Below are 14,921 nucleotides of genomic sequence, written 5' to 3'. Positions count from 1 at the left end.
AATAATGCAGTAGTATTTGCATCTCTGCTGCCATTATGTGCACAGTGATTACATCTTTAATTTGGTGAATTCATAAAATGAGCATTTGTTACTTATCACTGATAACTGTCTGTTTACATAAATTAACAGAAGATGGTAAAATATTAATGCCTCAAGTTTGGCAAACTATCTGGTGGTAGTTAAGATATTCTGAAATATCCTGCCAATAATGCATCCAACTCATAAATCATGGCATATTTCTCTCCCTTCAACGATAATACATTCACTGCTAATAACAATAATAAGTATGTAACTTCAGTGTTGATGTCAGAAATCTAGTCTTGTGGTATTAATATCTCGAATACTACACTGAACTGGGGGTAATGACTCCCAGCACAACATTTGTCCTCATATTTGACTTACTTAAAATACTACCAAACTGGTGAAAGTTAAATGAGGTAGTGAATAATCACTGTGCTGTGGCTGAAGGTCACAGTATACCCTCTTGCTCTGCTCTCTAGGAAACGCACAACAATGGCCAGTATGTGTGGGGGCGTGTTTAGCGTCACTTTTTGATCGACGGGCTCAGAATCCAATAGAGTGCGTCGCTGGCACAGATGGGGCGGGGCACTGAGTGACCAATGTTTCCCACTCGGGTTTAGGGTTTAGACCAGCTGGGGTTAATTTCCGCTCGGTTGCGGCAGTTTATACAAAACAGCACTTAACTTTTCTCCGCCGACAGCCGTCGTCATGTCCAACAACAATGCCAGCAACAACTTAATTATCGCTCAGAGGGCGGTGAAGCAGCTCCGGTTAGAGGCCAGTATCCGGAGGATCAAGGTACGAACCCCTCAACACCGACACTCAAACACGGAAGACTGAGCCGCCCTGCTGTTGAATGGCGGAGACAAACTGTTGTAGAAATGACACAGAGTGAACTCTTACACCTTAGGTTCAACGGAGTGGTCCGCAGAGTTACATATATGTCTTTTAAACTGGTTTGTGGGTGACTAAACCACAGCTACGAGCGAAAAAGTCTCTTCCGTGTTTTAACCGCTGTCAGCGTCTGTTTTGGGAAGTTGTAACCACTTTAAAGTGTCACACGAGTGACACGTTTATTAGAGTTAAACTTCATTGTTAATACGTGTAAAGGAAACGGGTGAACATTTCTCTCAGGAAAGTTACATGGCGGACACACCTATTCGTGTATTGCGCCGTTGCTTGCAAATTTTATGCAAAGAAGCCAGTTCGTTTGTGTACGAGAACGAGAGTATGAGTTTGACAGCAGGCCAGCTGGGGCATCACAAATACTGTACATGTGATAGGCTGTTTGTGTTTTCATACACACCATCATCATCATCATCATTATCATCATCATCATCATATGTCTGGCTCTGCAGGTGTCCCAGGCTGCCGCTGATCTGAAAAACTTCTGTCTGCAAAATGCCTCCAAGGACCCTCTCCTGGTCGGGGTCCCCTCCAGTGATAATCCCTTCAGACCCCCTAAGTCCTGCTCCCTGTTCTGAGGTAGGCCTGCCTTTTCCTCCCCTGACGCACCAGCAGGGGGATAAGCTGTATAATTAATTACACGAGGGAGGAAATTAATTACACCTTAACATTCAGATCAGATCGAAATCAATCTGTTAATCTCAGGCAGGTGCTTTGGAGCTCACAGGGCCACCAAGAAGTCGTGGAAAAGGTCTAATATTACACATGACTAGAGCTGCAGTTCATTAATTGATTAGTCAGCTGAGAGAAGCTTAATCACCAGCTATTTTCATGATTGATTTCTTATTGATTCACTTCATTTTTCAAGCAAAAATGCCATAAAGTTGATGCTTCCACATTTTCAAATGTGAGAATGTAATGATTTTCCTGGTTTTACCTTTTATTAAGAATATTAAACTGTTTTGGACCATTTAATGATGTCCCCTTGTGCTTCAGGCAGTTGTGATGGGCATTTTTCACTGTTTTCTGATATCACATAGACCAGTAATTTTCATCAAAGATTAATCTGCAGATTATTCTCTTGTACATCCAATTACTATTCAACTTATAGAAGTGAAGCAGCAAATTCTGACTTTGGAGAAGCTGCAGTCAGTAAATATTTGGCATTTTTGCTTAAAAACTGATTTGAATGACTAGCCAATCATTAAAATAATTACAGATGAATCAAATAATCAACCAAATAATTCACTAATTGTTTAACTTGCAGTTTTGTTGCTATTCAGGGCTGTTGGCTTTACTCTGAAATGCTTTGTACTCTCCTGTACTTTATTTGATCTAAATCTAATTACATCTTAGTTCAGATAGAGTTAAAATTATTGATTAATCAATTAACCCACCAAGAGAAATTGGCAGCTGTTTCGATAATCTGAAGTCATTTTTCAAGCAAAAGTTCAAGACATCTGTTGATTCCAACTTCTATGAGTTTGATACTTTCTTTCATAACATCTTAAATACTTTTCACTGGTTTGGTGAAGCACTTCCATACTGTACATAATAAGGTTTGTAAGGTTCTGTCATTGAATTGTCAGGAATTTTACACAAACACCTTAGTTAAGATGAACACGATTTCTATACTGAGTCAAGTTAGTGTGGGTAAATCTTTATGATCAAAACTGCAAACAAAGTACAGTAAAAATACAGTAAGGAAAAAGAAGAGATTAGTTTAAATAGATGTAATGCAAAACTGTAGCAGACACTCAGGTGTTATATCTGTCCTACTTAAGTCTCAAACTGTTAGGTTTATTCATAGTTGTACTTTACAACTATTACATACAAGGTGCTTAGTAGTGTTATTTTTTTTAAAAACTGCACATGCGTTACTCATAGCACATTATATAGCAGTGCTTGTGGTGTAAAGTTTATTAATTGCACTGTAACATTGAAGGTCATGTACACAGTGTGTGGTATGCGGAGGTGTACAGGTGTGTTCACTTTCTCTGGTTAATTAGACCTCTGTAATGGCTGAAGCTGGGTGGAGCTACACAGACAATTATGTGAAGTCACCAAAATACATATACAAGTAAGAACAGGCATTTCTCCCAGAAGACATTTCTGCTTGTCACAGTAGGAAAAGCTAAAAACATTAACAATAGCTTTGTTGTATTTGGGTTACCCAGTAAGTCTTAACAGCAATACACAATGACAGTGATCCAGCATGTACAATACCAGGACCCTGACACTGAAGCAGCTAAATGGTATTCAACCACCATTAATGTTTTTTTTAAATTAATTATAATAATTTTTAATTTAAGTTTTTCAATTGTCTTTGCTTTTCTGTCCACAACAGAAACATGGAGGATTTCTGAATTTATCCGTCAAAGGCTTTCTACTTCTACGTGATGTCTCTGTAGATCTGCCAGCTCCTCTTGGGATGGTGCAACATTGTAATGATGGATTTGGGTGTGGGGGGTGGGGGAGGGGGGGTCCACTTGTTTGCCAAAACTTATGGTATCTTAACTCCCATCTGTTACATTAAAGCAGGGCCAAACTCTACATGTTAAAAAAAATGTTATTGTCAGTGGCCTGACTAATGATTAAGCTGTTCTTGGTTTACCTAGCACTAAACATGTCCAGTCTCAATTTACTGACTGAACATCGTCTGTCTCCTGTCAATGAAATTCAGTCCATGGGATTGGCTACTGAAAGTACAACTTCCTCTTGTATTTTGTGTGGTACAATCAAATATTAATTTAAACCTGGTGCTGCTCAAGAGTAAGAATGTGTGTTATATATACAACTTTACAATTCTACAAAACACTAACTGTGTATGTGGCCAACAGCTTCTCAGCTAAAATGATTGGTGACTTAAACTACTCATATACAGTATTTGTAGCAGTCGTACTACTATTCTGAGGTACTGCAACATGGTACAGACATTTAACCCTTTCAGTGCAGGTTATGTGTTTGTTGATTAACTGTTCATCCTGTCCTTTTTCTGTATATATTTAACATCCTGTTGAGGTTGATTTTATTAGCCTATATCTGTTCCTGTCTTTAATTTAAAAAAAAAAAAAATATATATATATACACTACTACGCCTTACACTACTTTGATAGTGAAAGCTGGTAGTAAATTTAATGTACATCACTTTAGATCCGTAAATATTCATATCTATTCAAAACTTCCAAATATTGTTTGTATTTAATGAATCATGCTGCAGTGACTTGTTGCATAAATTGATTTCCACACTGGAATCTTGTTCCAACCAAAACTTGTACTACTGTTAGTGTTTATCTTTCTTAACTTTGCTACTGTGGGCAAACTTTTAGAAATTAAATTACTTTTTTGGACACTGGGGAATTGTTGCATGTGATTTTTTAATCCTTTGTGTAAATAGCATAAGAAAAGCAATACTATTACTGTTTAGCATCTTTTTAATTGTTTCTTAGACTTTGACTCATACGCCTTCAGTTTACGGATGATATCGAACTGCCTCACAAGATGGAAATGCAAATATCAACAGCTCTAAGAATATAATTCATGCAAAGTCATCTGAATCTAGTCATAGTAAAGTGAGTGTGTTGGCTGTTAACTGGGCAAGTAAACTGCTGGACTCAATTTACCTGTTCAAACAATGAAGTGCTAACTTACAAATAATGACTATGGTGGACATCTGGCCACACTGTCATGGATCTACAAGATAGTACTAGACAGGCGGCACCATTAACTCACTGCAGATATGAATCAGCATGTGTCAGCTTTGGTTCTTTGAAAGGGCCCTGGAGTATTTCCAAAACTGATTTATTGATATTGATTTGTAATATATTTATAAAAAAAAACAAGCTAAAGGTGTTGGAAACATGTGTTTGTTCCATTAATGGTGTTGAAAATAGAATACAACAGCAAGCTCAAATTCACTCGACAGGTGACACCACATGCTGACCTGATGTGAGTTTTTGGGACTTAAAACTGTTTCACGCTCCAGGATTTGGAAAATGCTGATCTAAAACTAAATCAGCTGAGCATGTAGAACTAAGTCTGGGTGTGTCTCAGGGATTATCAAGTTTGCTCCTCCCATTATGGATTTTTTTTTTTTTTTAACCTTCAGAAACCACCTTACATATGAACAGAAGCTACTTGTACAAAAACCTGAGCACAAGTTAAAGTTTGGTAGGAAGCAGTTTGACTGAATCATCTTAAATCCTGAAGCTTAAAATCCTCTAGCCCATTGTCAGTGGTAATTAGAGGAAGTGCCATCACCTGGAAGTAAAAGAGGAAGTATCTGTCAGAGGAAGTTTTACTGCTCAGATAAGGCACTAGAAAAACATACGCACATGTGAGCTGATCCATTGTGACTGTAGTAAGGTCTGTTATTTAAAATATTCAATGACATAGAGCAGAAATGTTCATGTACCCATTCTCTTTTGTTTCTGTTGTGGTTTGCATGTGAGAAAACTGTCCCATTGTTGCTTGTATGTGAATATGGCATCCAGATGGCTTCCAGGTTTGGCCAGAGGAGGGCTGGAAGACGCCAGGAGTATTCAGGTAGTAACGTCCCCCTTTCACCTGAAATCTAGATACATGATCCAAAACCTTCAGTGTGGGGATTCTAGGAAAAACATGCATCTTCTGTTTTGCTTACATACCAGCATCTCTTTGTCTTCTGTTTGTGCATCTCTGGTCTACTACAGACTCCCATCTGCTGAGGGATCCCAGCCCCAACCCTCTGAATGAGCTGTCTCACAGCGTCTCCTGGTGGGCTGATAAGGAGGAGCACAGAGAGCAAGGAGACTCACTGAGAGTAAGAATTATGTGAGTGAAAAAGATCAGTGCTGCTATTTTCTCGAGGAAAACTAACTCTTATTTTGTAGGAGCAGCTAAAGGAGATGGACGAGCATGTGGCCAGGCTCCAGGACATGCTGAGGTTTGAGCGGGCCAAAGTAAGGTGTATGCGTGAGATGACAAACATTGTAGAAAACATTACAATCTTAACACCTTTACAAATTCATCCTTTTCTGCTTGTCAGTGCACCCGTCTGCAGCTGCGGTGTAACCAGCAGGAGGCAGAGCTGAGGCGCCGAGAGCAGCACAGCAACAGACTGAAGGAGCGACTGTCACAGCTCACTGACAGACACAAGGAGAGAGGACCCTGTGAGACTCATCCTGTTAAATCCCCAGAAAAATCCACACACAGCTATTTGCTTATATATCAAACATTTACTAAAATCACTCAGAATTTACTATCTTGCATTTTGCTATCCAGCAATAGAGGTGTTGAACTTTCCACCTGGAGGCCGAAGCAAAAGAGAACAACCAATCAGATCATTCAAGCCTACTGCTAAGTAAGTTGGCTGTTATTATCATGCCCCGTCTGATCTCTGCCTCATTCTCCACCTCTTTCTGAGCTTCACTTGCCCTTTCTCCGCCTTGTAGACGAGAAGAAGCAACACTACGTCTGATGCTAGAGCGCAGAGAAGCAGAGCTCAGGGAGGCGATGAAGCTGCGCCACAGCCTCACCACTTTACTTCACGCGCTCAGAGTCGACATGGAGCAGGTGAGGAAGCGACGAGATTCTCTCACCATGGGGTCTGTTCAGTATCTGTTCAGCGATAGTTCAGAGTATATGCAGATGTTTAAGTTTCCACTTTTTCTGACCATTTAAGGACTTTTTGGCCATTTTGGCTTAAAGATTGAGATTGAAAGTTCATTCTTGACCTTGGAAACAGCAATTGACAGCAGCCAAAATCCATTAACAAGATCTATTTATTAACTGTTCTGGAGCTTGAAAGTTCATTCAAACATTCATTCTTCAAACCTTTAAGCCACCGTGAACACAAAGTCCTTAGAGTGCCTAGAGGAATGTAAAATTTGAACGTCTGCAATTGCACGACACCTGAACAAACATCTGCTGAGGAATACTGTGTAAAGGGATCAAAAGCTCTAATGCCTGAACCCAAGATAAGTATTCAAACTAACATATCACACACACCTTTTAAAGACCCTGTCAGACTCGGTGGATGTTCAGGATGAGGCCCAAAATGAAGACAAAATGTTGGATCAAGCTGAAGTGGCACTCGGTGACCATGTGACAGGAGGTGTGGTTCAGAGCTGGAGGAAGGTGCAGAGGAGACTGGCTGACACCCAATCTGAAGGTAAAACACCCACTTCACAAAAAATAAAGTGACCCAATAATGTGTTGTACCTTTTTGTGTGAATTAAATTAAGATTTAATATATTTTTACCAAACACATGATTGAGAGATCCAGGTCTAAGGAATCCAATCAATATGTGGTGTTTCTTGAATGTAGGTCACAGCAGTGTTGGCACTGACCATGACAAGCTCTTGGCTCAGCTAGAAACTGAACTGAAAGAGAGTCAACAGCTTGTCAGATTACAGCAACAACTGCTGCAGGTAAAATTCTCGATCATGTGTCCACACAGTTTCACAAATGACCATTTGCTAGTGTCACATGTAGAAACACTCCCCGTGGTATCTGTCTGTAGGGTAGCCTTGCCTCGCCTGTCCCCTCAGAACTGGCTGATTCGTACTTTCTGGAAGAGTGGGATCGTCTTCAGGTGCGGTGGGCGGAGCTCGATCACCAGAGGAGGACTTTCGAAAGGGAGAGGCAGTCCTTCACTGACGCTGCCATCCGACTAAGCCATGAGGTGAGATGAAAATGTAGCGGAGGCTGCTGTCAAAGGACATGTGACGACTGCTTGGGTCATTTTGTCAGACGCTGGAGGTCCTTGCTGATTTGAAAGTGTAGTGGCCATACAGGGATAGAGTAAATGAATGAGGTGAGGGAAACAATTGTGTGAGGTATTCACTGACTACTGACTTAGCATTTACTTGCGCCCATAAAGATGCATATTACAGTGTAAATTTTATTGCCTGAAGCGCCGCGATTTTGAGCAGCAGAGGGCCTCTCTCGTGAAGCAGCAGTATTTGTGTGGGTCACCTCGCGACAACAGACGAGAGAGCACTGCTTTCAGTGAGTATGCACTTAAATTAAAGGGTGGAATGGTAAGAGGCTGATGTTTTCATGTGGTGAAATCATTTTACTCCAAAAGCCCTGAACATGTCATATGTCTGACTCTAGGTTTCTCAGGTTTGGGACCCACCGGCCTGTCTGGCTGTATTCTCATTACTCCATCGTCCACTGAGTCAGGGACAGCTGCTCTGTCTGCTGTACATCAGGAAAGAATCAGAGTTCAAACTCCCAGCACTCCTGAGCTCTATGCTGCCCTCAATCTATCGTACAACAGCAGGTTAGTCAGCATTTACTGCAATGTTATGAAATTGGGTCATGACAACATTGAGCTGCTAACAGTGTCGTATAAGCCAAATATGAATGCATGATATGAGTTTTTTTAAGTTTTTTTTTTTTTTTAATCTTAATGTGCACTGATAATACACGTATAATTCATCAGTGCTCTCCTGTGCTCCCTCTACATTGTCAGTAGCTTTATTTCATGAGTACAATCTGGCTGTGTGTGGCACTGATGGAACATTAAAAACAACAGCTTCTGAAAACTTTTCTCCCTTTTATGAAAATGCCTCTAATAGTAATCAACAGAGGGGTTACAAAAGCAACATGTGTTAACATTTATCCAACCGTGGAGTGCACTGTTGCAGATAGATATATCCTACAAATCATTTCTGCAGATACTTCTGCAAGCTCCAGTTTGACCCAACATACTGAAATAGATGTTTACACTGACATTAAACTCATGAGACATCGACACAAGGGTCTGGGAAAACCTGCCGTCATGTATGTAAAGCTTCATTTGCACTTCAGTGACATTCTCTGTTTGACTAGCTTTGATTTTATGTTCCTAATTCACTGCTGTCATTGCTTCACCATCCCGGGCTCCTCTCTTCTCTTTCAGAGCCAGAGGTGTCGATGACCAATCAGAGACATGGGACAGCGGGGCAGACAAGATACTGCACACACCACATGCTCTGCACTTAGACTGGTCTTTTTAATACAATTGTACCTTATTGTCTCTATCTAAAATAATCAATAAAGACTGAATATATTTTTTAAACTACTGTGTTATTTTCCCTAAACAAACCCAAAAAAGACCATTCCTAAAGAGCAGAATACAAAATACAAAAACAAAATCACTTTAAATACCATATTTTCTTGACAAATTGTCCTAGTAGTTAGTGTAGAGGTAGACAGTGTGTGTGTGGGCTGGGTTGTTTTAAGTTTTCATTATTTTATGATATAGTCATTATTATACTGATTTAGTTATAATTTAGGAACCACATAATGGATATGCTGACATTATGTGTAATTTCTGGTGCCTACTTGGTGTATTTTTGTACACTCTAATCTGCACACTTGGACATTTGTGTTTTTTCTAGGATACATCTACACCACACATATTCTTTCTAGTTGAACACTGATTTATCTCAATTAAGTGACCACTGATGTGAGACTTAAATATTATCAACAAAAAGATTAAAAACTGTGTGGCTCTTTTTTGTGGAAGCGAGTTTTCTGACTGTGCATGATGAGGTAGAACAAATTATATCATGGCTGAACTTGTTTGATTAGAGGACATTGAGACGCGAACTGACCTGCACGCCTGGTGCATGAGCTCACGTGATTGGCTGCAGACCTTCGGAGCGTGCCCTTGATCACCACTTGTACTCAATTACCAATCAAAACTTTTTTACGCGCGCCTGGCGCCGCGTTTCCGCTGTCCTTTACAACTATATTCCAAAATCAACAACTTGATCATCTCACTGAGAAGGAGTCTGGGGTGACAGGAGGAAAACAGAAAACACGAGAAGGGGCTAGAATGAACGGCATGGTTTGGGGGCTCTTTCATCACCTGCCGCGCTTCATGGAGTCGGACAGCAAAAGTTTCCAGCCCTGGAGAGACTACATGGGACTGTCGGACACAATCAGAGAGATCCTGGCACGCAGCACCGCCACTGAGCCCTCACTGCCAGCCTCCAATGCGCCGCACTCGGAGTCTGACGATCCGTGCAAGACTCTGGTGTCTGTGCGTATTAACGCATTTAGCCAAAGTGACCTCGGGGCAGACTGTGCACCAGGTCTCCCCGGTGAATCTACACCACCACGCTCCTTTGCTCATCAGCACCTAGCTGATGGCTTGCGCCACGCACCAGACTCCGTTCTTGCTGACACACCAGATGCGGTGGGTCTTAAACCAGTGCCAAAACCAATGGGATCCCGGGGACCAAGAGAGCGCAAGAAGACGACTAAGACGAGTCGTTTCAAAACACCCGAGCCGCCAGGGTTACCTCCATCCCCTGAGCGCATGTTTTGCAGTTTCTGTAAGCATAACGGGGAGTCTGAGGTGGTCTACGGATCCCACTGGCTGAAGAACCAGGCAGGAGATGTTCTGTGTCCCTATCTGCGGCAATACGTGTGTCCTCTCTGCGGAGCCACTGGGGCCAAAGCTCACACCAAGCGCTTCTGTCCAAAGGTGGACAGCGCGTACAGCTCCGTCTACGCCAAGTCCAGACGCTGAACCAGCAGGTGGCAGGTAGCAATAAGACGCTGCACAGACGGCAGAATCCTATTTGTGTGTGTTTTTGTTTATTAGCACTAGTGTGGGTTTGCTTTTTGTGTGTTTTTTTTGCTTTTTGTGTGTTTTGGTTTGGTTTTATTTGCATGCTTTGGCACGTTTACCGTGAAGTCTTCTGTAAAGCTGATTGGAGTTGTTTTCCAGCTGGTGTCGGCCTAGTCTACTTTAACAGCGCCTGTTTGGAATTGGAGGATTTTGTGAGGTACTTTTCAGAACGACTGCCAGATATTATGTTTGGGAGGAGAAAAATGTGTTTGTTTTACATATATTTAAAACGTGGCCGACTGATGTCCAATTTCAAATTTCCTGTCCATGCATTGAAGGATTTAAACACTTTATAAGACCTACAGTCATCAGTAATAACTTTACTACAGCATGTAAACATCATGCGACCATGTCAGCATTTTAAATTTTTTAAAATATGAGTGACTTGTTCTTGTTCTGAGGTGTGCGAGTAAATACTTGTTCCTGAGGCATGTTATTTTATTTTGAATATTGTACTTGTGGCTGTTCTGGAAAAAAAAAACGCCATTTCAACTCTTTTCACTTTGTGAAGGAAAAAAAAAATCTTTGTGAGAGTTTCTGTCTGTATTCTTGTATGCCAGAAGTTATACATGTCTAAACTGACTAAACCTGTGTCTGTGTTCTTTATCATCACTCTCCATTCTTTTAAAATCTTGGGCAGAATTTAAACCAGCCATGAAAAGTAAGTTTACCTCTCGACAAATCACTAATATCACATAACATTTACATAATAATACTCATGTTACTGACTTAATAAACAACAGCAGGTTTTATTTTGGGGAGAACCAGAACACTGAAGCCATTAAACTGAACATTTCAGCTGCCAATGAAAACTAAGAATAGATTTATAATGAAATATTAAAGGTTTCTGCCAGGGCACTAGTGCCTTCATTACCCATGAACCGTTGGGGCAAACAGTAAGCTTAGGATGACAGGTACAACTCATCGAAATCCTCAACGTATGGAGCTCCTGGAAGATTTACTCCCACGTCGCAGGTTCTCCAGCTCCCTGTGTGTGGCCATGACCTTTTGACTAGAAGAAAGCAACAAGAGGACAAACACTGATTATCGGTTCTGTGAGCAAATTTGTTTTTTCTTTGTACTAGACTGTATTTTGACAAAAGTAAGAGACACAGGGAGGTTGAAGATGTTAAGTAAAGCATAAGTAAGTGACAGAGAGGGGAACTATAATGGGTTCAGGGGGGAGTGTGACAGAAAAGTCCAAAATACCTCTGTTTTACTGAAGCAAGTTAGTAAATTCCTCCTACTTGTGTTAAAATCTTTTCAATCCCAACCTCAAAATATATTGTGACAACAAAGACAGTCACTTTTCATGTTTTCGTTGCTTCCCCCAGTGCTTAAACTTTCAAGGTTTAACCAGACAAGGTGCAGTGCTTCTTTGGTGGCCTTGGTTAAAGGTGCCAAGCCATCTACAGCTGACAGATCTGACTGCACACTACAGCCAATGAGAGCACAGAGGTGGGTGTGAAGAGGATGAAACTGACCAATGGTATTACAAGTCAAAAGTTCAACTCTGAGAGGAGAGACAAGCAAGAGCTGGATGCAGAGAGAGGTCGGAAAATACAAAGGAGAGAGAAGTAAGGAAAGTAGAGCTCAAACATGGTAAAAGGAGAGTCTCAGTTACTAACTTCAGAGAGGAGAGTTCTCTGATGAGCCCACAGACCAGGTCTGTGGCATCTTCATGACAGTCTGCGGAACCAGGGTCCTCCTTCCTCTTCATCACCTCCTCCTCACTGGATGGGAAGAAAGTAAAATTGGATGGATTAAAAAAAGAGACAGATAAATCCTACACTTTAATTAGTTGTAGTTAGTATGAGAACTAAAATATGGTGTTCACCTCTATGCTATAGAAACATTTCTTTGATAAGAGAACACAAAGGAATGAAACAAGATTCAGATTCGTTTATCTGAATTCACTGCATGTAAACTGGGAGTTCTTGTGGGCTTTAAACCCTCTGTCCTGTTTCCTTACATGAGAACAATAGTGTTCAGCTGTGAGTCTGACACGTAATCTAAGCATCCAGATCCAAATGGGTCAGTGGTGTCCCGGGTCTGAGTGTGCTCAGCGTTCACAGCAGAGGGACCAGGTTCATCACCAGGATCACACTGTGGGCAACGACAATAATTCAGCCATTTCTGTAGAGCTGTAAGCTACACAGTAAAATAACCATCAGTATATGTTCCTGTTTGTTTTTTGTTAAGGATTTCAGAGTGTCACCAATGAACATTCAGAGAGCAGCTATTTGACTTCTGTCTGCATTTATTAGTTGTAGTGTTTTGCCTTAAATACTTTCAATTCAAACTCACTGAACTGATTGTCAGATGTCTATTAAAGCTTACACATGCTGTAGAGTTAAATATTCATCTTTATATGAATAATGGGTTCAGCTGCATTTGTACTTGAGTTACAGCTCCTGATAATTATTTTCAGTATCAATTAATTTGTCAGTTTTTAAACGAATTATTTGGTCTGTGTAAGTTCAGAGTAACACTGTTAGAACTGTCCAACCAACAGTTCAAAACCAAAAAAATACTCAACTTATGATGATATAAAAACAGAGCAGAGCATCGAATCATCACATTGGAGATGCTTAAACCGGCACAGATTTAGTAGTTTCTCTTGAGAAACAACTACTACTAGTCGTGTTGACAATTAATTATCAAAAAACATTATAAGCATCACTGAACTGGTATTTTGTACGTTCGTGCCCTCCCCTATCCATCCTGGTTATTAGGTTATGGTGCCATCACTCACACTCTCCTTCCTCTCTGAGCCAGTGGGTGTCACTGCAGCTTCACAGAGCTCCACGGAGCCACAGTTACGTCCTGTGGATGAAGTTCCCTCTGCTTCAGCTCCATCATTAGCATCAACCCTTGTGTCTTCCTTCCACTCATCACTTGCTTTGGTCTTGCTCCCATTCTTCTTTTTCTCAGTTTCCTCATTTTGAGTTGGATTAGTGTGAGAACTGATGGCAGGACTACAGTCTACCTCTACCTCTACCCCATTTTCTCCGTCTTTCCTTTGTTTCTCAGGTGTTTTGGTCATAGTTTCAATTGTACTTCCATCGACTTCCTGTCGCTCCTCATTCCCAAAATGCTCCCCCACTTCCTCTGAGGGTGGGTCTGACCTTGGCTCAACAGTTTGTTCTGGACCAGGCTCGATGCTGCCTTCAGCCTCACAGCTCTTTCCCTCTGAGCAGCCTGGATCACACACAGTACTGGTCCCATTTAAAGTTGCGACAGCGATGTGGTCTTCAGCTTCTGCTCTGTGTATTCACAAACAATGTTATTGTCAAAGTAGGAAGCAACAAATTACATTAACGCCATTACTATACAGTATTTTTTTGTATGTTTGTCACTGCGGAGAGCTTAAAAATGTAAAAGATTTAACATGCAGTCTGGATTCCTCAGAACATGATTCTGACCTGTTATCCTCTCCACAGTGACTGGACTGAAGTTTTATCTCTGCCTCTCTCTGCTCTGTGGTACAGTCTATCGGGATGGGTACAGGTGAGGACGGGAAGAGTGAAGATAAAACCTCTTCCTGAGCCATAACGTTAGCTGTGTTACTATCATAAACTTGCTTCTCAGCTCTCTCTGTTCCAATCTGCCCATTTGTACGCTTTTGTGTCTGCAAAAAATTACTCCGCTCCTTCTCTGTCAGACCACACATGCCCATCCTTCGCTTTTTTTTGGCTGGTATTCCTGCTGCTGCCTCTGTTGTGATTTCCTTGACATGAGCCATGCACATGTTGCATGGTTCCTCTTGGCTGGTTTCATCGTTTCTCTCCAAATTACACTGAGAATTTTCTTTTGTGCCCAGTTGCTTCTTCAGAGCACTTGCACAGGATCCATCATCCTCTTCAGCGGTTGGCAAGAAGAGTTGATGAGTGCTTGTTTCAGATGGTGATCTGATACCTTCCTGTGGAGTTATTTCCTCCATCCCACTCTTGTTGGTATCATTATCAGGATGTACTCTAAAATCCTTTAACTCAGAATCATTATTGGAACTGGTGACAGTTGTCTCTTCTTGTCTTTCAAAAACTCTAACCATCACATTTTTTAAGTGCACATTTGTTTCTTCTACATGTTTTTCTTCTTTTGAGTCATCTTGTTTGGTGAGACAGGACTGTCCTGCTGCCTGATCCAGTTGATTTGCAATCATAGCACATTCCTGCAGAGGGGATTGGGGACGCTGTAGTGGTGAGGCAATCCTTGTTGTATTACTTCCCTCCATGTCCTGACATTTAAAAAAGAGAATTGTGAACAATTTGCCCTGATGTAATGAAAATGTGGGTTCAGTTTCAATCACTTAAATCACCTGTTGATGGAGAATAACCTGAACACCATCAGTCTGGTAAATTTCATCACTTGGACAGTCCC

At 41.1% G+C, this 14,921-nt stretch overlaps 3 protein-coding genes across 3 annotated transcripts; all 3 read left to right on the top strand.

Moving 5' to 3' along the window:
• Positions 1-615: 615 nt before the first annotated feature.
• si:ch211-286b5.5 (uncharacterized protein LOC100003596 homolog) lies at positions 616-4,282 on the top strand. The gene is made up of 3 exons (XM_041035513.1): positions 616-819; positions 1,380-1,506; positions 3,275-4,282. Exons 1-2 carry the CDS (start codon positions 730-732, stop codon positions 1,503-1,505), a joined length of 216 nt encoding a protein of 71 aa, XP_040891447.1. The 5' UTR covers positions 616-729; the 3' UTR covers position 1,506; positions 3,275-4,282.
• A 1,138-nt stretch (positions 4,283-5,420) lies between these two features.
• On the top strand, positions 5,421-8,913 carry si:ch211-286b5.4 (afadin- and alpha-actinin-binding protein). Its single transcript, XM_041036803.1, has 12 exons — positions 5,421-5,475; positions 5,619-5,728; positions 5,799-5,867; positions 5,954-6,077; positions 6,190-6,268; positions 6,360-6,480; positions 6,925-7,078; positions 7,235-7,338; positions 7,431-7,592; positions 7,825-7,918; positions 8,027-8,195; positions 8,817-8,913. The coding sequence occupies exons 1-12, from the start codon at positions 5,421-5,423 to the stop codon at positions 8,911-8,913; spliced, it is 1,338 nt and encodes a 445-aa protein (XP_040892737.1).
• A 748-nt stretch (positions 8,914-9,661) lies between these two features.
• nanos3 (nanos homolog 3) lies at positions 9,662-11,036 on the top strand. Its single transcript, XM_041036126.1, has one exon. The coding sequence runs from the start codon at positions 9,738-9,740 to the stop codon at positions 10,434-10,436; it is 699 nt and encodes a 232-aa protein (XP_040892060.1). The 5' UTR covers positions 9,662-9,737; the 3' UTR covers positions 10,437-11,036.
• The last annotated feature ends 3,885 nt before the right edge of the window (positions 11,037-14,921 follow it).

Source organism: Toxotes jaculatrix, chromosome 4, assembly GCF_017976425.1.
Source record: "Toxotes jaculatrix isolate fToxJac2 chromosome 4, fToxJac2.pri, whole genome shotgun sequence".
Classification (NCBI taxonomy): Eukaryota; Metazoa; Chordata; class Actinopteri; family Toxotidae; genus Toxotes; species Toxotes jaculatrix.
This window is presented reverse-complemented; position numbering and strand designations above follow the sequence as displayed.